Source organism: Accipiter gentilis, chromosome 3 (assembly GCF_929443795.1).
Source record: "Accipiter gentilis chromosome 3, bAccGen1.1, whole genome shotgun sequence".
In the NCBI taxonomy this organism is placed as follows: domain Eukaryota; kingdom Metazoa; phylum Chordata; class Aves; order Accipitriformes; family Accipitridae; genus Astur; species Astur gentilis.
The window spans coordinates 37,272,310-37,296,740 of NC_064882.1; the positions used below are offsets into that span (position 1 = coordinate 37,272,310).

General features: G+C 45.4%; 1 protein-coding gene across 2 annotated transcripts in view; it reads left to right on the plus strand.

Annotated features, from left to right (window-relative positions):
- Positions 1 to 3,750: 3,750 nt before the first annotated feature.
- CPZ (carboxypeptidase Z) overlaps positions 3,751 to 24,431 on the plus strand; it is a 35,981-nt gene continuing 15,300 nt past the window's right edge. Inside the window, exons 1-6 of one of the 2 annotated variants that reach the window (XM_049791032.1) lie at positions 3,751 to 4,003; positions 16,164 to 16,187; positions 17,429 to 17,803; positions 18,591 to 18,803; positions 20,916 to 21,112; positions 22,057 to 22,218. In XM_049791032.1, the coding sequence (XP_049646989.1) occupies positions 3,916 to 4,003; positions 16,164 to 16,187; positions 17,429 to 17,803; positions 18,591 to 18,803; positions 20,916 to 21,112; positions 22,057 to 22,218 (1,059 nt within the window). In that variant the 5' untranslated portion in view covers positions 3,751 to 3,915. Of the gene's footprint in view, positions 4,004 to 16,163; positions 16,236 to 17,428; positions 17,804 to 18,590; positions 18,804 to 20,915; positions 21,113 to 22,056; positions 22,219 to 24,431 lie in introns of both variants that reach the window. The other variant, XM_049791024.1, reaches the window with a different exon arrangement.

Genomic DNA, 24,431 nt, shown 5'->3' on the forward strand with positions numbered 1-24,431 from the left:
CTGAAGTTTACTAGCAAACTACACACACACACACACACAGAGACATAGGATTATATTCACTTGGAAAGTATAAACACATTCAGGTCTTGCCAGTCACTGACACTTAGACCTTACAGCTTACACCTTGGTCTCTCCAGTTGCTGGCACTTTGATCTTTCAGCACTCACACCTAGGTCAGAAAGGGACATTACGTAGTGGAAAAAGAAGTAAAGAGAGGATTTAATGTGACAATAGAGTAGATTGCAGAGACCAGGCACAACACTTGGATGAGCATACTGCCCAGCAGCCTGCCTGCATGCAGCTGTTCCCTTTATCCCCCTCCTCTTTGATTTTCCTACTCTTGTGCATCCCTAAACCACCCTGGTCCTTCCCTTTGATCCTTCCCCTAAGCAGACCGTAATAAGTTTTGCATGGTTGCTGAAGTCACTTCTGATTATACCATACTATTAATGGTAATCACATTTCATGTTTCTTATCAGTTCGGGCTGACCCTCTTCAAGACTGCGCAAATCATTGCTTCAATGGCCCATCAGTCACTGACCAAGTGTTCCAGTCCCTGTTAATGTCTCCTTCATCACCTGCTCATTAATTCCTGAGTGTCTGTGGGTTTAATTTATCACTTTCCTTGTTACTTGTTTATTCTGTTATACTGAATAATCCTTAAGAAGGTAACTTGCTGAACCAAGTGCCTCTTCATTGTGCATACCTGTGCAGAGCTTACTCAGCAGTATGCTGGTGTGTATAGGAGCTATACAGCACACCATGCCCCAGGTGTTGCAGGGGACAAGCTAATTCTGAGCCAGGCCAGTTTTCCCATTCTCATGTTTGGAACAAACCTGGATGTGCAAACCTTGGGTATAGGTAATCTCTGACAGAAATGCCAAATGCCTCTGTCTCTCCTCCTGCCCAGTGCTTTCTCTTGATCCTTTAAGGAAGTCAAGAAAAATAAAAAAGGAAAGACAAGAGCTTCAAAGAGCTCCTAGGCAGCCCAGTGTGCACAATTATGGTGTGGGGCAAGATATAGCCTTGGAAGCACGAAGAGTGGGTAGAGCTCTGCTCCTGTCGTCTGAGATGGTGGTCCCTTAAAGTCCCTCTGCAGCTCTAGACAATGTCATAAAGAAACCCAAGATGACCCGCAGGAATGAGGGTACCACGTTGCAGCCGTGTGTAAAAACAGATGGTAGCTCTGGTCCTGGAAAGCCTGCACTGAGGTCAAGGAGTCCTGACCCTTGACAAGGCTAATTAAGTTGAGCATATTGCTATGATGTGAGACACAACGCTCTTTTAGTTCCAGAGCTCATCCAAGTTAATCACTAGGTTCTACTGCCTTATGCAAGGCAGAGAAAATACTGTCTCCATTTGCTTCTGATGAATATGGTGTAATGGTCCAAAGGCTGGGTGAACTGCGGGGGGGGGGGGGGGGGGTGGAAATCAATGCATAGACAAGCTACAAATAATATTAGATGGATACAATAATCTTGAGAACAGGAAATGATGTAATGTGTCCCACAATCATTTAATTCGGGGAAATAACGAATGGACATTCCCAAATGACACCAAGTCAGTATTCCCAGTGTGATGGGATGTTGTCTCATTAGTATTTGAGATAAAGTATGGAGCACAGTATGAATGTGGAGTACCACAGTAGGTGAAAGCAGGTGTCATTGGTTTGCAAAATGTTTTGGGGGATGCTAGTAAAGTGAACTTACATTTGCTGGTATTTTAAAATATGGTCCTAAAGTTTGTGGCATCTAAACCAGGACTGGTGGCCTGAAGCGTGGTAGATGGGAGGAAACACTCATGAGAATGTAGTATCTAGGCTGAAGGATGGGAAATCAAGTGACAAATCACAGGCAGAAACAAAAAAAATGCCAACAAGAAAAAGACAAAAAAGAGGAAAGCTGACAGGATTACAGCTATGGAAAGAGTAGTTCTGCAGCAGAGCTCACCTCAAAAAACATTGGGATGTATGGGAGAGATGTCACTCCATACTCTTAAGGACTGCAGAAAATTACAATAAAGACATCAGCATTTCCAAGGACTGGGGGTCAGCTTCTGTTTGTAGGTATAATCTCTGCAGCCTTTTCTGCTGTAAGGAATTTAGCCACCTCACTTAGGTTAGATCTGGGCAGCCTCATTCTTTCCCTTTAATGCAAAATGCACAGCCCAGGTACACAGCAAGCCTTGCCTCAGCCCTACCCTCAGCTGTACCTGAGCACATCAGGTCCGAATGTGGCAGACTGGTATTCAGAGCAGCCGACCGCGGGCTGCTGGGAAGCTGGGCAGAAGGTGAAGTACTCCTGCCTTTGGAGACCACACTTTCCGAGCTGTGTTGGTACTATCGGGTTTTTTTGAGAGTCCAGACGTGCTGCTGTGTGATCACGGCAGAAAAAGGCAGCTAAATAATATTCTTGTCCTTAGAAGTTTGTTCTTTGAACCCTGATGGGCTTTGGTGCTGTTTACTTCCAGGGCAGACTCTGTAGTCTCTGGATCTAGTAGGAATTCCCGGAGGCAAGAAAAGCCACCCTGCCTTGCAGAGCCTAGCGGCCGAGGATGGATGTTACCCCTGAGCTTCCCAATCCATCTTCCATACATGATGAGACATCAATTGCTTTTTGAGAGGCATACAGCTTTCTCCTGCCCTGTCAGCTCCTGACCCCCAATAGGGGGTGTATTTGATTACATTATCATCTAGCACCATAACTCCCTACTCATCTTTCTGATAGTGATCAGCAGGAGCCAGTGTGCTCCAACTGCAAGGACAGATTCTCTGCTCTCATGTGTAAGCAGGTATCTGTCCTCAAAGGAACATGCACTGCCTGGAAAGATAGGATGCTTTGCTCTCTCTTGGTCTAGATTTTGAAGAAAAGTTCCTTTTCCTGTGATACAGGATATTTTTTGATGTGTAGATAAGAAATGAGGCGTTCACATCCTACCTAAGGCAAACTTCTCCACCATACCTGCTGCACAGGTATAAAAACATACAATGCATATTTCTCTGGGGGGGAAAAAAAAACCAACCAAAAAAACCCTAAACAAACAAAAAAAACCAAACCAAAACCAAAGAAACACCACCACCACAAAAAAAAATAAAGTTTAAAAAGCCCCCAATTTAAGATAAACTTAATATAGATTTCCCATCCAGTTAAAGCCTGAATTGCTATTCTGGGATCTTATCTACATTTTTTGAAGTTATTTTTTTTAAGGATAGACAGAAAAGGCTGGTATCCCTCCAAGTTTGCTTCTGTAAGCTGGATCTTATGTAAAATGCCCAGGAGGAGCATGCAGAGGGGGATCCTGGTGGCTATTTTGTGGGTTCTCATTTTCACTGTGCTGGAGGTGATGCAACTTAGAGTCCCTTCTCTGTCACGTTGTGTTTTAAACTTCCAGTTAAGTGGGTTATGAAATACCATTCTTTGGGAGGAACGTTGCTTTCGGTTGTTTGCTTTTCTCTCTCTCTTTCCCCCCTGCTCTCTCCAGGCAGTCGCTCTCAGCTTCAGCGAGACACGCTTTAACGAAGCTCCCCTGTCCCTTAGGAAAACTGTCCGAAGACCAAAGGCGTCGGACCCGTGGCTGAGGAGCAGGCGGGCGCATCCCTGCAGGGACCCCCTTCCACTCCAAGTGTTTACGAAATTGTAAACCAGGCTGCAAGAGGGAGACGGTCAGGAGGCAGAGGGGAGGGGGAGCTTATTCCTCCTCCCTCTCTTGTCTCAAAGCCTTTTGCTTTCCAAGCTCAAATGCTAGCTGAAATCTGACGCCTGGACTGCACATACTGAGACGTGGGCATGCCCTTGCAGTGCACTGATTTCCTCTGTAGCTTGGAGAGCCAGAGTCGCGCCGAGGCTCCGAGTGAGGAGCAGCTCCATCGGGCAGCGAGTGCCACATCGCTGTGCTGCCGGCGCAAGGGGCTCCACCATGGTCCTGCGGCTCCTGCTTCTCCTCGGTGGGCTGCTTAAGGCCACCGAGCCGGCACCCCGCTGTGAAACCGGCCAGGAGACCCTAGGTAAGGCTAACCACCCCAAAAGTCCCCCTTCTTCTCTCTTTCCTTCTCCTGGAGATGAGCAGAGTAAGGGGCTCCAGCTTCGAGGCGAGGGAGGCAGGAGCTGTCCCTGTCCCCTAGAGATGAGGGGATCAGCTCAGCTCTTTGGAAATCTGCAGACTGCCAGTGATGAAACTGGGGTTGTGCTTGGGAAGTGTGGATGGGAAGGCAGGAGGTGGTGTAGCTCTGCAACAGAAAAACAAGTGTGTGATGCAAGGGAACGTAATGTTTCCCCGTCACTGTCTTTTAAGGCCGTGTGTAGTTGTGTCTTTCTGTCAATTCACGGAGTTCCCAGTCAGTAGGATCCCCCTCGCTGTTGTGGGGAACGCAGAGGATTTGCCCCATCTCTGGCCTTGCCTTCTAGGAATGTGGTAGCTAGATTGCAAGAAGATGAACTTTTGACCTTCTGTATGCTTTTCTACTTAAGAAAAAAAATCTTCTTCTTACATTTAGCTTTAGGTCACTTATTTCAAGTCCAAAGCATGAGAAGATTTATTAGGATCTGACAGCTGTAGGGTGTGTTTTAGCTTGCTATAAGCAATATGGAATTTGTATGAGTTGATTGGCTGGAAAAGCATTTACCCATTAGAATAAAGGTTAGATAGGAACATGCTGCTAAATGAATTGAAAGCTTTTGGCCCAGTAACCAGTCAACTAATAAAAAATATTAACAGTATCTTTTAAAAATAGGTGGTGTTTTTAATCAAGCAGGCTTAATTCAAATTTCATTTATGTGGGGACAGTGGAGAAGTGAATTCCAGTATAGTGACAACGTCTATTCCAGGAAACTACTTTCAGGGGGTTCAAACTCAAAATTCTTCAGAAAAATATTTATTTTGTGGGAACACAAGAAGGGATAAGTTAACCTGCAGCTGACCTTAATGTTACCCAAGGAAATTCAGCTATATTTCAGTGCTTAAATATAAGCCATAGACTGTCACTGGCATTGAACGGCTACACAATGCAATCCATGTGCTGTGTACTGCATATAATTTGAGAGTGCTGTTCCCACGAACATCAAAGTGAGGTCTACCGCAGCCTAAAGGGATTTTATTTTTGGATAAAGCTGCACAAAGAGAAGTGTTGTAGACTATTTACAGTCAATTACAGGAAGAGGCTGTGTGGTTTGCAGCATGCCCTTTCTCTGTGAGGTATGATTCTGCTCCAGTTCTAGCCGATCAAAGTTTTGCCATGGGGTATTAATCCCAGCAACCACAAACGCATGGATCATCAAGGGGTAACTCTGCTGTAGCAGAATGTTTTGTGTGTGTTGGCAACTATGCTGTCTTTACGGGAGGGTTTGAGGAAAGGCAGGCAATGGAAATACACCTTGCATGTGGTGGGACATGACTGCTGAATATGGCCCTAGAGGGATGGCTAATGGTAGGGAAAGTGAGCTGTCAGCATCACCACATGTCGGTGTGCAATGGGAGGAAGGGGCACCCTTCACACTGGAGGGATGTTGGACCAGGGAATAAAGTAGCAGCTTGGATATTGAGAGACCTGCCATATTTCTCAAGGGTCTTTCTTTTCTAAAGGGGGAAGAGGGTCATGTCAGGCCACATGAAAAGAAAGGGGACCGCAGTGCTGCACGTGTTCACCAGCAGACCTTGCAGGGATCCCCTCTCAACATCCAGGGCAGTCGGTTATGTCTTCAGCTGTAGCAGTAAGAGTTCCCCCCTGGTTTGGGATCCCTTGTGCAGATCTCGGTGTGTATCAGTGGCCGGACCCGTGGTGCCCTGCGGGAGACCAGCCTGCAGCTGCTTGTACAGGAGAGAATGGCAGCGGGAACCAGTGCCACTGTCTGGCTCCCAGCAAGGCTGGAGCTGGTTTTCTGCAGGCTGCCTGGCCTTCTTGGTGATATTTGCTCCGCTGTGACTCATTTTGCTTTTTTTAATAAGAAACCAAGATGAAACGTGGTTTACAACATCAAGATCCTTACAAAATACTTTGTGCTCTTCTGTTTAGAAAAATAAGGAAATGATTGCTGTCATCCAGCCCCACAATGCGGCACAGGCATTGCACACTGTGTGGGGAGCTTTTTGAGCAGCAGCTGGGAACCAGGGCATTGAGAGAGGGCAGATCCCTTCTCCCCAGCTGTGTCCTGTATCCCTGGGGAGCTAGTAAGCCACTGTCTCCCCCAGCGATAAGATGCTCCATTGCCCCATTGCGAGGCAGCGCTTCCAGACCCTGGTGAGTTTTATTGGCGTTTCAGCCTCCCGTTTGGGTGAGAAAAGTACAGCTTAGCATGTGTCCCCTGAACGGTGGCCGGTCTTCGGTGGAGGGAGCTAATGGCACAGGTTCCTGTTTCATCCGAGTTGCAGGGGTCTCTCTTGCTGACTGACGTATTCCAGCGGTACTTAGTGAAATGCAGCGCTTGCCCATCACTGACGACAAAACTACAACCAAAGTAGAAGCGGGACGAAGTCACCTGCCTTGAAACGCCAAAAGCAGGTGCCTGTCCTCGCAACCGGGGCCAGCTCTATCTACCCCGAGACGCTCCCAGGGCTGTAAAAACCCAGCGGCAAAACCTTCCCCCATCGCTCACTGTTCAGAACACGCTTTACCGGGGACTTCTGGGCCAGAGGCACTGCTCCAGCGGCTGGGCGAACCCCCCCCCCGGCCTTACCGGCGAGGGTCCCGCTGCCGGCGGGGCCGTTCCGCTCCGGGCACCGGGCAGCGGGCAGCGGGCACCGGCCGCCGTCTGTGGTGCCACCGTGTGGGCTCCGCGGCTTGTACAGACGCTGCTGGGGAGATACCGGGGCTGGGCTGGGTTTAGACGCCGAAGGGATGCCCGAGAGCTTTGCTCCCCCCGCCTCGCTCCCCGTCCGAGCGTTGGAAAGGCGTTTGGGGTCCGTGGTGGCAGAGCCTGTGGGGTGGCCCCGCTGGGGCCAGGAGCCCTTTGGTCTGAAGCTCTGGGGGGGGTGGGGGTGGGGAGAGCAGCTGGAGCGCTGCTCCCGGGTTAGCCGTGGCTGGCACGCTTCTCACCCGTGGGCATCCTCCTCTCCCAAGCACCTTGGTGGGTCCCCTCATCCTGAGCCAGACATCCTGAGGGTCTCCGAGTTTAAGCGCTGGGGAGGTACAAGGAAGAGAGCTGGGGAGGGAAAACCCACCAGGGTGGCAGGCAGGGGACAGGTACTGTGTCACTTCTGGAGCCCGGCACGGATTTTGTGGCACTGGCTCCTCTCTAAGCTGTGGCATTAAGGCCGATTGTCTTCTGGAAGGTCAGACCGACAGAAAAAAGTGGCTTCGCATATAGACGCTATACCTTTCCCCTCTTCTTCTCTGCCGCTCTCATCTCCATAGTGTGCCATGGTTTTTGCTAGGTGAAAGGGAAAAAGGGAAAAGCCATATCCTTCCATGAGCTTCACGTCGGCCCCAGCTTCGTGGGACCTGAATATATTAGTTCACCAGCTGTGGACGTTTCTAATGCTTGTTTCCTGGTGAAACCCATGCCTGTGTGCACACACAGGCAGAGCTTCTCCAGCTACTGCTGCTTTCATGCGTGTGACTGCACTGGCTGACCCGGCGGTGGGCTCTGCCCCTCTGCCCCAGGGCCAGGGGTGCCAGCTGGGTCCCCCATCCTGCTGCGGCTGGCACGGGCGGGCGCAGACATGGAGCGTGGCCATAGTGCTGTGCCGCCACATATGGGAAAGCCCATGCTGCGGGAACGTTGCTTGCTGCACCCAAGATGGATGTGTCCAAGACTTGTCAAAACAAAAAAATGCAGAACTAGCATCTACATCATGCACACTCACGAGACCAGAAATTCCAGCTCTCGTAAACCCGGTTGTCATCACCAAGTCATGTGAGCTGCTCTGGATTCCCGCCGCTGACTCTAGTATTTCTGCACAGTCATTAATTTAGCAACACTGATCTTCAGCTACATTTAACATGGGAAATGGGATCAGAAACAGCTATTTATGTGGGGAAAGTCAGTTTATATTGAAAATACAACAGGCAGGTGTACCCTTTTACTACTGAAATAGTTTATGCATGATTTTAATCTGAAGGCAAAGTTTTCTTCAGAATGGTTATTCAGACATTTTTAAAGTGTGGGCGTGTAAATACATAGAAGTCAAAACTTGAACAAACCCCCCCACTGCCCTAAGGCGCAGCTAGGCTTTTAGCAAGACGCAGTAACACTGAAGGTTGAATCCTTTTAACATTTCTAGACATTGTCTTTCCCTCCACACAGTCAACCAGTGGTTGTTTGGGGGTGCTGGCTGGCTGATAGCTACCGTGGACCCCTTTGGGCTGCCCAGGACGTGTGAGAGCCACCCCCTCCTCAAGGCTGGACCAAATGTTGGGTAAATGTCACAGGTGCCATCATTTGAGGGGGGGCTGAGCACAGAGGTACCATGCAGAAGTCACCTATCGTGTTGTGAACATGGTGTTTGAGGCTGGTGGGTTATGTCCTGGTCTCTTTGCTGGGCTTTTATGATCCAGAGCTTTTATGACTGCTGAAATTCATTTGGACAGAGTGACCCTCCCAACTGGACACAGCTGTGACAGATCAATGGAGTTTAAGGACTTAGGGTTGCTCTGCCCATTGCAGAAATAAAACTGAAATTTCAACTCCTTTGTTTATCCTGTTGTAACTCCATTGATTTAACTGGCACTATTTCAGTTTTACAGGGTTATAAGAGGACGCCCTTATCTAGGAGACAATATGAGAATCAGGCACAGATTTAAGTCAAGGCGGTTGAATTAACTGTCAATCTTTTGTAACATAAAAATACCACATTTGGCTAAAATTTAACTACCTGTGGAAGAACCAGATGTGATGTTAATTACAGTAGTTCTCATACATCTAACCTAATGAAAAGACAGAGTTATGCTAGGGGGCTGCATAGACTGTGTTTAAAGAGGATGGAATGACGTTTTGGCAAATGTTTTGGAAGGGTTGTAGCACCAAAGATTCAAACCCCAATTTTTCAGACATGATCTTCTGTCCCATGGCATTCAACAGAGTTGAACTTACTCAAAGGTAAGCTTCTGACTTGGTGGTAAGCTGTTGGCCAAAGTACTTGCAGAGTACTGCATCCTTAGACAGTGGGAACTGATCTATAGAGAGTATGTGGTCACAAAGTAAAGCTATGGAGGCATCACACCTCCAGATTACCAGCCTAATAAGTGTTTTCACCCTTCTCCAGTCAGCCTGACAAAAATTTGATCCTTTAGATGACAGCGGTAGAGATTTTGTGACCTATTCCATCTTTTCTCTCCAGCTGTTGTTTTAACACCAGCATCCCCCAGATCTGAGCTGATTTCTCCTTCCTTCACTGGCCAGATACTGAGAGATGGTCTCTATATGTCACTAGATCGTCGTGTTGCACTGCGAATGCATGTTCAGTAGCAGTCCAGCCACACGTGCAGCCCAGGAAGTCTTCAGCCAATTTGGCCATTGCTGGGCCATTTTGTTGTCATCGCCTTTGTTGCATTTTGTTTTCCCAATCAATAATTTTGCCCTCACAACTTGGAGAAGATCTCAGCTGAGTCCAAAAAAAAGGGCATTTAGTGTTTTTTGGGTTGGGAATTATGCTTCTGTTCAGGATTTTCAGCTGGGAGGACTCCCTGGAGCAGCACTCACTGGCCAGAGGCACAGCTGGGGCGACCCCAGGAATCCTGACATTAGACGCACCAAGACAGGCGGTGGGGAAAGACAGGCAGACAGAAATACTCTTTGTCCGTTCTTTTAGGCTCCTACAACTGCAACCTTGTTTGAGCTGCATCTGGACAATTAGAAACAAGGGGGAATTACTGGCCAGCACTGAGGCTGGCTTTGAGCCGTTACCAAGTGGCAGGTCTTGGTGTGGCTCTGCACAGATTGTGACCTGCGGTCTGCAGGTTGCGTGAACTCCCGTCACCCACGGGAAAACTTCGGCATCTTCTCGCAGGCCCCAGACCAGTCCTGTGAGAGAAACAGTTCTGGAAGAGCTGACTGCAGCGTCATTGCTGTGGGAACATCTTCAGGAATTCAATAAAAATGGGTGTTTAACCGAATGCCAGGCAGCGGGTGGGTTAGAAGGAAGAGTGATTAATACCAAACTCTGGCTTCCGTCTTCCTGCTGGGATCTCACTCTGCAAAGTGAAGGCAGATTAGGCATTAATCTCTTTCAGGTGCTTTCAGGCTTCTTCACGTGAGGGAGCAGGGCTACAATAGGGCTCGTCTCACTGCTTGCAGGTCAGGCTCCTGCATACTGCTTTTGCCCATTTGCAAACACATCGCTCCCCTAGGGCAGTTACCGCAATTGCTGGAGTGGAAGATTAGTAACAGGAATTCAGTCCTCTGCTCACAAAAGCTTTGATGTATCCAGAAAAAGGAATTAACCACATGGGCTGCTTTTTGCAATCACTCCTCTCTCTTCTGGTTTTCCTGGAATTCCTTCTCTGTGGCTGGGGATCTTCTCCACCTCTGCCCCTGCATGTATGCCTTAGGTATGCAGCTGCCTTCCCTCCTGGGCTTTCTGCTTGACCATTTTCGCCCTAGTCCAGCTACTCAGCTGCCTCATTCCTCTACCACTCGTCCCCTTACTTCTGCACTTCTCCTGCACCCTCCTCCTGGTGATTCTGACCCATTACAGTGTTCCAGAATGGATCTTGTCCTGCTCTTGTCCTCTGGTGCTGTAGCCGGGAGCTGCCTCCAGAGGCAGGCGGTGCTTTGCCGTTTGCAGGTGCTGTTGGAATGTTTTGCAAAATGGTACAGCCCAGCAGTGTTTGTGTATCACCGCTGATATCAAGTTTTTTCTCTTCAGTGTTACAAGGCAGTCGATCGTTGTAAAGACTGACTCGATGAACCGTGTAGAACCGCAAGGAGAGTAATACTGATATGATCAGAAACTGAAATGCTTTGTTTGGAAAAGCAGAGGTTTTGACTATAAACAGACTAAAATGAATACATATGTCTTCCAGTTTAAAACAGTATTGTAAGAAACCCAGAAAGCTAGTAGGGGGTGCGCTGGTCTGTGCAAGATAAACTATCTAATCTTGTTCGATCTGTCAGTCATAACGATGCAGTTGTGTAAGCCTCACTGAATGATTTAGATATTTTGAATTTAAGACTGGCCCTTGTGCTTATTCCATATCCTCAAGCACACAAGTCTCCTGTTGGCTTTGCTCTTGAAAAGGCAAGCAGCCAAGCCGTGGCACTGGAAGTAGCTGTTGAGCTCTATTGTCTGGGTTAGGGTTAATCACAGCAGCTTGCTTCTTTCAGTGCTGAATCATCAAGGGGAAAAAATGTAAGCTTGGCAGTAAAATATGTATGTGCTGCATTGTAGATTTTCAAGCTTGCCTTTGCAAATTAAAACCAGAAGCGTATATTATAGAGAGGGTTCAGAAAGCTTGAAATGGCTTTTCTCTTCAATAAGTTATTTTATCCATAATCTTAAATAGAAGCTGTGCTACTGAAAGGACTTTTGTAGCTCTGGTGGAATAGCTGGAGTACAAAAATAAACATAAAAAATTGAAAAGGCTGTTCTGGGTCAGGAAGAAAAAGGTCTCTCTGTACCAACCTGTCCACGGATGAGACTATGAGAGGAGGCGGCACTGTCTTCCTCTGAGCCCAGCAAAGCCTCTGCTCAAAAAAATGGAAGAGGTTTAGGCTCTTTCAAGCACAGAAGCAGCAGCAACTGAAGCCTGCCAAGTTTATCTGGAGAGACCTGAGAAACTCTCTGTATATCACTGCTTGTCACTCCTCTTACAAAAAAGAGAAAGGGAGTGGCTGAACTCTTCTGGCATTGCCTGAGCTTTGACGAAACTAGGTATTGACGGGTGGGGATGGGGACTTGCTGGCCATTTCTGTGTGCAGAGACCCTGACCTGCGGGTGCAGGGCTCCGGGAGCAGAGCGTGCAGCTGCAGCTCGGGAGCTGGCTGCGGAGAGTTTCCTGCCGCCTGCTCTCCAGACAGGCAAGCTCTGGCCCAGCTACGTGCATCCACACTTATTTATATAAGTACACATACTGGAGAATTATCTTTGGCCCTTGCAGAGCCGCACCCTCCAAAACATATGCAAGCATTGGCATTAGGAAACACAGGAAAAGTCCAAACACCACATCAGCACACATACACATTTAAAATTCGCTATAAAGCAAGGTCTGGTATAAACCAGACCTCTCTTGCTTTTATGTGTATTAACTCCTGATAACCTGAAAGCTCAAGCTGCTTCACTCCTGGGTGTTTACAAGACAGAGCTGCGGCCGATGTATGGATCATATAGCAGCTTGCACGGGGCTGTGGTGGGAAGAGGTGTTACAGTTTGGGTAGAGCTGGCCTCCGAGACGTCAGAAGCTGCATAGATGTCTCTGGCAGAGTGAGACAGAGAGAAAACAGCACGGTATGCTGCAAAAATGTGAGCCTTAGGTCCTAGGTTTAGGACCCAGGAGGAAGGAGTCAGGTTTGCTGCTCATCAGTGAGTGAGTCTTGGTAGTTCTGAGTTTGTGAGAGACATCCTGGGCCAAAAGTAGTGGAAAAGCTTTATCCTGTGTTGAAGAATCACCCCTGCTTATCACATACTGAGATGAACAACTTCAGTTGCCATAGGAAAGGTTCATATGGATTTGGGTTCCTCATCTGAAAAATAAATCTATCCTCTTCAGTCAGCATCTTTGTTAATGAGTAATAGCCACGTTACTTTATAGATTGTGTCTGCCTATAAGTACGGTAAAAATAACAAAGTGTAGAAGCCAGGTAGCAGACAGTCTGAAACCAGAGCTGTCCTTACCTCTCCTGTGCCAACATCTACTCCTGCTCACAAAACGATTCAGTCCTCTTGTGAACCCAGCAAATGACTTCGCACAAATTTTTGCATGTCTCTTCCATCAGCTTTCCAACACCTCTCCTTCTGGCCAGCTGGGCAGAAAGAGGCATCTGCTAAATGCAGCAAGACCGCTGCTGCTCGGAGAGCCAGGGCAGGGGGAAGCTACAGCACCATGCCCAGCCCCTGCCTGCTGCGTTTTCCCTTTGGTTTCCTCTGCTTGTTCCAGTGTGTTGCCGGAGTGCCTTTTTGTTCCAGCTGAATAAGCAAAATGCTGAGACACCATTGAGAACAAGTTTGTGCCACGTATCAAACTGACTGATGGCTCTAGCACTCCTGCACAGTAATAGTGGTCTGGGAGATTGTGTGTGCCTCAGTTTCATTATTTGATCAGTGCACGTCGGAGAGACAAACAAAAAGGACATTTGCAGTTTGGTCACAGAGCCGGCAGAGGGGAAATGCCTCTTACTTTTGAGGAAACGTGAGCAGTTGTAGGAAGACCACTCATACTCCCCAAATGAACCCAGGAAGAACTGCGCTCAGCACATATGACCCTCTAGTTTAAAATAATAGCTATAATACAGTCATTTTCTGCTGAGGAGAAAAAAAAAGCATCAGATGTCTCTTTGCCAGCCTTCAAGGTAATGAAGGGGATTCATTGCTGATGAGGCTGGTGATAACCAGAGATAGTGTCACTCTGCTCGTTGGAATGTGGCTGAACTCAGGCCAGTCCCCTCCACACCAAGTGTTCCCCTCTGTATGGACCATTTGGCTGGCTCCAGACTTGTGTCCAAGGCCTCACAAGTTGTTGTGGGTGTGATGGCGTTAGGATATAAGACTACCCAGACTCAGGGAGGTAGTGACATCCAGTTTTATCAGCAGGGTTTATTGCTGGAGCTCTTACTAACAAGAGAGCACTCCTTTCTCTCTCCCAGCTAGCACTGTACAAAATGCTATTCCTTGATTATCCCCACATGTAAAACTACACGCAGTGTCTGGCTGCAATGAAGCTCTTTTAGAAATGCCTTGACCTTAATAACTAACTCACCGAGGGGGTTGTGCCTAACTAAGGGAAACACTGAAGTCCTATAACGGAAGGCACTGTTGATGAACCAGGTATTGTTTATTGCTATTAGCATAATGAACCAAGCCAGGAAAGGAGTTTGCATGGATATAATTTTTTCCAGCTTGCTGCTTACCAGAACTTGCTGGTGTTGGAGATGGGCTGTTTCTGCTAGTTCTGATCCCTCATTTATTTTATGAGGTAATGTGGATCAATGACAATTCATAATGTAGAACCAGACTCATTTCCAATTAAATGTCTCCCTCCAAGATAAAATTCCAGGGTTAATTTTGTTCTCATTATAATGATTTTGTTTTGGCTAAAGAATGATCAACTCATTAGCAACACATATGCAGATGATTACATTTAAACAAATATGCAGGGAGTAGAAGTTTAAACATTCCTTAGTAGGAAAAAAAGAAAACATAATGATTTTGGTCTTACAAGGACAAACGCGCAATTCACTGAGCAAGAAGCTAGATGCTTGTCCCCCCAGTGAGAGTTAGAAGAAATAGCAACATAGCTAGATCCCCAATACATCACAAGGAAAGCGGACCTGTTGGTGTTTAAAAAGCTTGCACATCATGGCTTAGCTCCTATGAGACGCTAGTGAAAACAGCTCTGATACCCTGGCAGCAATATTTTTCTTTAGTTGCCAATATTGGAGAAGGGCAATAGAGAAACATTGGTTACAGGAGCAAAAGAGGCCTCTCCCGGGTCATCAAACCACATTCCTTCAAAATCAAGAGACCTTCTTTTATCTGACCTAGTAAATAGAAATCTAAGGGGATCTAATTGCTCTCTGCAAACATCTGATGAAGGCATGCACCAGGGAGCGCAGAGAGCTATTTAAGCTAAAGGACAATGCTGGCACAACAACACATGGATATAAACTGGCCACGAATACTTTTAGGCAGGAAATTAAAAGGCAATTTCTAGCCATTAGAGGAGTGAGCTTTTGGAAAAGCTTTCCCATGAGAGTAGTTGGGGAGGGAAATAATTAGTTTTAAGATGTTATTAAAAGGATTATAAAATGCTGGTGCTAGAGTTAGAATGAAGTAGGATGGGGAAGAAATACATCCCCTCATATCCACCAAAGGCTTAATTGCTTTACAAGAAAGGTTTGCGCAGCATTATGTGGGACCAATAGATTTGTTAGGGGAAGATCCATAAGGCATCTTGGTATGTACGGAAGGACTCACATGGGCTTTTAGACTAAACCAGATTACTAAAGACCTACATTTTCACTAGTGAAATTTCCTAGGCACCTAACTTACAGTTTTTAAGCATGCCTAGAAATATCATCAAGCTGTCAGTGCTAGGCAGCTCAACGTCTTTTTCAAACACAGGCCTGATTTCTTACACAACTGCACTTCAGATATATCGTCACGTCCTCCTTTTTAAAGTGGATCAAAGACTGGCTGGTCAGTGTGCTTGTCTGGCCATGACTCCACCTGACCCCTGCAGTCTGTCCTGTCTTCTTATTAAACTCCATTTCCAACTCTTTGCCTGGGTAAGGGTCTCTTTTTTTTGTTTGTTTGTGGATGGGGTTGTATGGTGCTCCACGTGCCAGTGACTGGTGTGAGACCACGGGTCAGAGGGGCTTGTTTGCCTGGGCTGCAGCAGCTGGAGGGACCTGAGCGCGCGTGCCTTGTGTGCGTATGTCAGTGTGTGCGATGGCTAGCAAACACCAAGCGGGACTAGCAGTGGGCAGGACGAAAGATTGGGGGGCTAGGTATTTGAGCGGCTGTGATCCTGGGCTGGATACTGAAGAAACCAGAAGGTCTCGGAGTTGGCTACTGGAGGAACCAGGAGGTCCAAGCCAGCTATTGGGAAGAGCACAGTGTCTGGCACTTGGCTACCAGTGAGACCTTAGGTCTGGGCCAGCTACCAGGGAGACCAGCATGTGCGTCAGCACATGAGGCAACCGGGAGATCAGTGGATCCAGGGGCCAGCTACTGGGTAAACTGAGCCTAGCTGCTGGGCTTCCAGAGTGTCTAAGCTGAGCTACTGGAGGGATCCATCTGTATTTCTTCTCCATCAATGGTCTTTTATCCTGATTAGCCAGAAGGGGGAACAGGATGAAGCTTTTGGTGCTGTGCTTGCCTGTACTGTGTTTTCTCTATGTGTATATATGTAACGTGTGCCTGGTGGGAATACGTGCTTGTCCCTGGTATGGCTGGACCCCAGGACATAGAGCTGCAGCAGCCTCTGTGGGGCTACCAGATTGGACAAATCCTAACATGAGGGAGGTACTATGGATACCTGCCCCATAATGCTTTTTTTTTCCCCTCTTTATTTGCAGGTCAATGCCAAACTGTACAGAAAGGTATGGCGTGACTTTGGTTGCTGTCCGTGGAGAATCTCGAAACTTTAAGTATTTCTTCATTATTTCCTGAAAGATTTTCTAATGTTGGTGCTAGAGTAGGTCTTGTTCCTAGAGTGATGACCTCTTTCACACAAGGGAGGATTTTGCTGCTGTGACAATAGTATTTGTTATCAGCCAGAGACATTAGCAAGAGAAGGTAGCTCAAACATAGGCCTATTACTATAATATCCAGTAATTTTATGAAGAGACATCTCTCTATTACTGTCTTTTCATCTCTGAGTGGGTTGAAGGTATTACCGCCATTTATCCTTCCTAAGACCTCTTAACCTGATTTCTTAAAATGTTTATAAGCATATACATGTAAGCACATTTATGGGCCTGCTTGCCTGTGAGTTAAGTCCCTGAATAACTTTTGATCTCTTTGGGCAATTTCAATCAAACTTCACAGAGGGGTTGCAGTTTCAGAGATATTAAAGTCTTACAAATTTTGTGGGGCCAAGCAAAGAAGAGTGATATCTTACTGATACCTCCCCCACTAAAGAAAAAAATATCTGTATGATCTCATACCTCCTCCATGAATCCATACCAAAATGCAAGGACAGGGGAGAAAGTGATATCACAAATACACTTTATTCAGGAATCTGAGTTTTTCCCATGTTAGACACCAGCAAATTCACACCTCAACAGGGGGCGGTTCTCTCTTATGTATTCTCTGGTGTTTTATACGCTCCAACTATATTCTTAATTTAAATCAGAGAAGATTTAATTGAGTATGAGACAGCCTTTCCTTTGGAAATCAGGCTTTATTAATTTTGGTGGTTTCCAAGCTGTTTGTTAAATGACCTCCCATGTGAGCTGGTACTCCAGTGTTTTCTGGCCAGGGATTTGTCCTTTCATTGCTGTTCAGGTATTGAATTAACAAAATGAATCTTCTTTTAGGAACAGTGCTTATCAATCAGATAGCCCCTGATGCCCCATCAATTTGTCAGATAGCATTTGAATTCTGAATGACATCTGCTTGCATCAAACTGCTTGCAATCAATCTCCAGACCAAGCATACTTTCCATCATTTTTCTATAAGTGGTTTTAAACATCAAATTCATTCGAGAGTATTGCAAACTGTCTCCAGTCTATCCGTGAACAAAAAAATAAGTTCATTGAATGCGTTATTTTTTATGTTGTCTCTAAACTATTCAGTGTCACTGAAGCAAGTTATTTTTCGTATGTTCATCTTTTCATAGCAAAATGCGTGGACATTGCCTTAAGTTCTTGTACTGATGTTGCCTATACTCAAATGATGTATCCTAATTTTCTGGATCAGAAGTCTCGAGAAGTGATCGAGTACAGCTCCGAGTACATCCTCATCAGCGTGCTGCATAACTTGCTCCAGGGAGAATGCAATCCGGACCTGAGGCTCCTGGGCTGCTCCGTGCTGGCCCCACAGTGCGAAAAAGACAAAGTTATAAAGCCCTGCAGGCATGTCTGTGAAAACCTGAAAAAAAATTGCCTCCCTGCCTTTGATGCAATAGACATGGCTTGGCCCTACTTCTTAGACTGTGACCGCTTTTTCGCTGGGGAAGAAGAGGGATGTTTTGACCCGCTGGCAAAGCTGCGAGGTAAGGAAGGAAACTCTGCTGACACATCTTACTCGTCTAGGTGGGAAGGGTCTCATCTCACTCAGCTTGACACGTCTATGGCACAAAACCTCACTGCTTGTCATCTCAGCTCGTCGTCTTTATAGACACCTGTGAGGTGTGATTCATTTTGTTCCACCTATTTTAAACACTTAATTAAACTGTGCTCGAGAAACATCTGTTTCTCTCCCTCATATACAAAGAGCATCAAGACAAGCAGCTCAGAACTAGATGTTGAGACTGCCAATGTGCATTTAGATAAGCCCTGTCCTGTATGATAGCTGTCCGTATATTTGAAATATTTTATTTAAAACCTGAAACTTTAATGCACTCATAAATGCTTGACTACTTGACAAGCTTAACAGCTCATTAAAATAATCTCATTAATGATTGTCACAAATTTTTGTTTGGATGAAGAAGATCCAGATAGATGAAGACAGATGAATCTCATAAAAAATGAGTTTGATTCACCACATTCAAAGGGAAAAATCTGTACATTTTGTGACTAAAATGTGCTAAGCATGCCAAAGGACAAATTATAACTTGTCGTTGCACAAAATATTTGTCTGTGTGCATATGCATTATATTGCAAACAAAATATGCCACAATTAACAGTGTAGCATGTACTACATAGATTTAAGGTTTTGATTAGGGCTGTATTTTCTATAATTCTACTACTGAAAAAGGTATTTCGCAGAAAAGTGCAGGCATTAATGCAATCCTCTGAGCACCATGATTTTAAACACTGTGTTACAATTTTTCTTCACAGGAGAAGTAGATGTTGAAGAAGATTTGCCTTCAGACTTGCCAGGAACTTTTATTCAGTTCAAACACCATTCATATTCCCAAATGGTGAGCACATTGAAGAAGACTGCTTCTAAGTGCTCCCATATTGCAACAACTTACAGCATAGGTCGCAGTTTTGAAGGGAAGGATCTTCTTGTGATTGAGTTTTCAACCAAGCCTGGACACCATGAACTGCGTGAGTTATATCAGTGTTGATCAGGTTGCTTGAGGGGAGTCCAGATTGTCTGAGTGAAAACAGGTCCTTTTCATGGGATATCACTTAAACTGTAAATAATATTGATTCAAGTACATTTCTCCTCCTATGTTTTCCTGAATTACAGTGATAGCTGATGATTCACTGTAGCAGTTGCAGTCTGGTTGCAATTTCCTAACTTTATTGACCTCCATTTATGACCATGGTTGACATTCCTTGTTCCTATATGTATGACAGAGTACTCGGTTGCAGTGGTATGGCTATTATTTATTTGTGCCCAGCGTACAAAGAAGTTGGGATAGCTTTCTGTTACTGACCTGCCTTCTCCATCACCTCCCACTTCCTCAGTCTCCTTTTATTTATCGCTGTACCATCAAACCCTACACACTTCCTACAAGTAATGCCTGTCCCTGGTCTAAACATAGTCCTTCACATCCTAAAATACATGCAACTTGTGAGAAGGCCTCAGATACAGAAGGACATTGACATTAAAAAAGGGCAATGCAACACAGAAAACAATCCTCCTGACCAGAGATTCAGGTCAGTGCAATAGCGGTCAGCGTAACAGGTGAGTGATACCAGGAATTTATGTTATCAGAGCACCTGAACACCTTTAGGATATGAGTCCTCACAACTTTTCTGCAAAGGGGTACAGTGCTGATCTCTATTTTGTAGATTCATCACTGAGACAGCAAGGGCCAGATTTTTAAATGTTCTAAATTCTTCAAAATGTAGATCATTTTCTTGGGGAGTATTACGTATTATTTTCCAGCTACCAGCTCCCCACTCAAATATAGTACCTGGCTGAATCCAGTGGACTGGTATGGCCATTGCTGCATACCAAGAGTCTCAGGTTGCTTCTGATCAGACCAGCTCCAGCATCAAAGCAGCCTCAGTGGTGTAGCACAGCTGAACTACACCTGACTTAATACTTTATTGAGATTATCACCTCAGGTCAAGCTACTGTGTCCTCTGTGTGCTATGCTGCGGGGGAGTCGGAGAAGACGGTGAAGACTGGTGTTAGCTTTGTTTACTCCTGGGCACGCTGCCTTGCATGGTATAGAGGTGTTTTGAGGTGCCTTTAAACTTGGTCAGGATCCCAGTAGACATCTTTAACAGAGCAAAGGTCTACAATACTATTTCCTGGCCTATCACCCTTCCTCTCTTGTCTAAAGAAAAGAAATTGCAGGTGTCTTTTCAAGCTGATATTCCATTTGCCAGGAAAACACAAAGCCTATGAATTAGGCTTTTCAATTAAAACTGTGATACAGCATGATAAAAGATGGTAGTTTAACATGTTATCTAGCATTTCCTTCTAAATCTGTTGCTTCATGCTGCTCAGGACAGCATAAAAGAGGGTGGAAATAGCTCTAGAGTTGGAGATTTTGCCAGCCTGAGCAAGCTGGCATAATAGCTCTGTGCCAGCCCTCTCCTCCAGTGTCTGGTGCTCGAGGCTGGCCAGGATCAAAGACAAAGATGAAAGGATAGATGGGAAAGGGTGTCTCCAACGTGCATCTATTTTCTACTTTCCATTAGTCTCTGAAGAAGGATGGAAACAGAGAATAACTGCAGGTAATTGTGAAGTTATATGTTTCTAATAGTCTTATTCCAAGGCTATTTAGCCTAAAAGCCACTTTTTATGCACGACCTAATTTCTGTTCCAAATAGAGGGGTAATATATTACACATCTGCAGGTCGTTTCTAGGATCTGTGACAATATAAGGCATTGAAGCCGCCCAAGGTAAGTGAGAGTGCCAGGGGTGTATTTTGTTCCTTGCCAGCCATGGCTTGACATTTTTATTTGCAGCATTCTTTGTTCACAATTAATGATGGGTCCAGCAAAAGCTCAGAGCAACAATTGCCTCTTACTTAAGTATGGACTTACTTGATTTCACACTATTCAAATTGTCACTGAACTGACTTGTAATGGAGGGAAATTCACCTGGAACTGGTGTGCTATTTACAGGAACATATGCATCAAATTAGTGTAAATAAAACTTTCTGACTCATCAGTAAGCTATTTGGGTTACTCTGCTTTTGGAAGCCATCCAGGTATAATCAAATGAAAGCCTCTCATTACTTCATATTCCACAGTCAAGCCAGAATTTAAGTACATTGGCAATATGCATGGAAATGAAGTTGTGGGGAAAGAACTGCTAATATACCTGGCACAGTATCTGTGTTCGGAGTATCTGCTCGGGAACCCTCGCATCCAGACCTTGATTAATAACACCAGAATTCATCTCCTACCTTCACTCAACCCTGATGGCTATGAACTGGCTGCAGAAGAGGTAAAAGACTTTTTATAAGGAAATGTTCAGGGCTTCATGTTTCTAAAATTCCCCATGGGAAGGGACAAACTGGGAGGGAGGGAATGTTAATAATCAGCAGCCCAGAGTCCCAGGCTGGTTTGGTGGTAGGTTGCTTTCCAAAGATGATGTGAACAGAGCTAAGAGGAAATCAGAGCCATGTTTGTCATTTTTGCTGCCTGCATGCAATGACGTGGGCATGACTGTTACTTTTTCACACATTTAGCCATCTCTGCTATCAGTTCGAGAACAAATGCCCACTGACTCACTGTAATGACTGTTAAATTATTTTATAAGTAAATGTAGTTTAATACTGTGGACTAGATGGTCTTCCTCTTTTAAAAGAGCAGTTATAATAAAATGTGAATATTTTCTGTACTGTCATGCTTTCATAATGGATGGCAATTTTCAGAGATCAGCTGGTGTCTGAAGGAGACCTGTGAAAGCAAATCTTCTATTTTATGTTACCTGACCTTCTTCTTTTCATCTCACTTTTATCACTAGCACCATTAGCATGAAAATAAGGCCTTTCTTCTTCTGTGTTTGCTTATGTGCTGAGCTCTGTCTGGTTTATGAGTCTGGGGTTATTGCATTCTCCCTGATCCTGTCTCGCAGCATCAGCTGTATTCTCTTTTTCTCCCCCTCTAACCCACTGTGCATGCTGCTCTGTGCTGAGTAAGAAGCTGCTGTGTTCCTCTCATGAGTCACATCACTGGTGAGTGAAATGCTTCCTGCATGCTAGTTAGTGCGTTAGTGTTCATGGGGATAAAAAATGATTAATGCGTGTTTTTTTAACAGGACAGACATCTTCAGTTCACTTCTTTTAAAAGTTCCCCTTGATTAAAATGGCATTTTAAACAATTTGCACAAAGTGTTATTTTGAGACAAGGAGTAATTCTGAGTTTGGCTTCTATGTTACTAATTAGGGAGCTGGTTACAATGGATGGGTCATTGGACGACAGACAGCTCAGAACTTGGACCTGAACAGAAATTTCCCTGATTTGACATCTGAGGCTTACAGCAGAGCTGGGATTCGTGGGGCCCGCCTTGACCACATCCCCATTCCACAATCTTACTGGTGGGGTAAGGTATGAATTACAGATTTTATAAATCACATATACTACAGAACGACTCAGAAATTAAGAAACTGAGGTTGCCTGATCTGAAGTTATTCTCTGGTAGTCAGATTTTATAAGCAGGTCTAAACTGGACAGGCTCAGAATTGGCATGAAAGTTCATGGTGTAGGTCTGGCCAAAGAGGCAGGTGTCACAAATCATTGGGAAAATTTGCAGATAATTTGTATTTTTCTCTTTTAGACTAAGAATAATGACTGTAAGGAGAGGGTCACAAGGGTGTAATGATTCATTATTACTGATTTAAACTGTGGTAGCATATTAAAAACTTAATGGATTTGGCTCTCATTACACTAAGCTCTGCGCAGGTTTGATGCAATAGCAGTTTCTGTCTTGGAGAACATACAAAGGCTTCATGTGAAGTTGTATGGCATCAACTTCCACAAAAAGGATGTTTACAAATGACTGCAACCAGCTGGAGCAATGGAAACAGCCTGTCAAGCTGCAGTGGTGCTGGAAGGGAGAGTTGCTGCTGCCTCCAGTCCCAGGGAGCAGGATGGAGGCAGCACTGCAGGGCCTGGCACTCATCACCACTCAGCTTCGTGTTACGTGATGTCCAGGCATGCAAAGCTCAGTCCTACCTGTGTCACTGGCAGCCCCGCAGCCCCCAACACTAGCAACTTGCAATGGAACTTAGTTCCCCTTGAAAGAAGAAACACAGGAAGCCAAATCTGTAGTTCTGATATTGGAAGCTCTGCTTTTCTGCTGCTTTTAAACTAATTTTATTCTAATTCATTTTTTATAGCTAGCACAAAGCCTCAGACGGGTGGGGAACAGGGTTGTTTCAGCAGCTGGTGTATTAGCAGAAGATTTGAGAAACCATACTTCAGTTTTCTACTCTGCTGCGGGTGATCTCGTGTGAGGCCAGGTCTAGATCCCAAAGGCATCTCTGATGCTGCCCCAGGGTTTTGAAACCCCATTCCACAGTAGCGAAATCTGGATAAAAGCACCTCTCTTCCTCAGGATAATGTACACATGAGGATGCAAAGCTGCGAGAAGCTCAGTAATGCACACTGTATTAGACCATTGATTTTTGACATAACTAAGCTCAAGAATTTTATTCTGTTTTATGCATGTTATCATACAGATCCCAGCTCATGTCACTAGATTGCAACATGAGTATAAGGTCACAAGCTTAATAGTTTCCAACTTTTAACTGAATAATGACAGATAACAGTGAGCTGGTAAATGCAAGTAGAGTACAGAGCCTCAGATCGGAAAGAAGGGTTGAGAGCATGTGGAGAAGAGTCTAAGGTCCAATGAAAACAGCTGGAACAAACAGGGATTTTAGGAGAAAAGTCTAGAGCTCTAATAGTTTTGATTCACTCCACTTGTGTATAGTAGTTTTCATAGCTGTACATCTGAGAACCATGTACAGATATCAAACTGAAACTTTTCTTCAACAAATGAATGGTGTATGAATGAATACGGAGAATCTTGGGAGCAGGATTAGGCTCAGCCTTGCAGATACCTGCCACATTGTTTGCAGAGGGGACCTGAGCACTGCAGGTATGAGCTCTGAGCTGGATGCACTACAGAGTCTTACCTGGTCTCCCAGCGGGTTTGCTTTCCCATGTAGGACTGAATCTTGGAGCCATCCCTGTTCTCTTTTTAGGAAACCCCCTTCCCCATCCTCTAAAGATGGGACTTCAGCTGGGGATGCCTGTGTTTCACAGCAATTCTTTGAAGATGGCTCATTTTAGTTCAGTATCTGTTGTCCTGTTCCCATAGAGCATAAGCTTTCATAACATTAAGTACTGTTTACGCAGAAGAACGTGCTACATCAAAAATATGTAATAAGACAAGTCATTGCAAACATATATATATATATATGTTTCTAGCTTACTGGGAGTCACTGTGCTATTTCAGACCCTCTCGCAGAGCCCATCTCTCTTGGTAACAGCTTCTCACTGGGTTCCTGATTTGAGAGCGAGTGTTGGCTTGCTCTTAACCTTGTCAAGGTTGGCCAATCCACGCAATTGCAGGTCTGTTAGCTGCCAGGCTTTTTGACCCACATCGCTATATGTGCTTTCCTGGGGGAGATGCTTACAGGGAGATGTTCCCTGTCTTAGGAACACGAACTCACAGCCACTTACTTCTGTTCCTGCCAAGGTTGTATAGCTCAGCCACCAAGCGCTGCCACCAGCCTGTCCACAGATACAGCTGA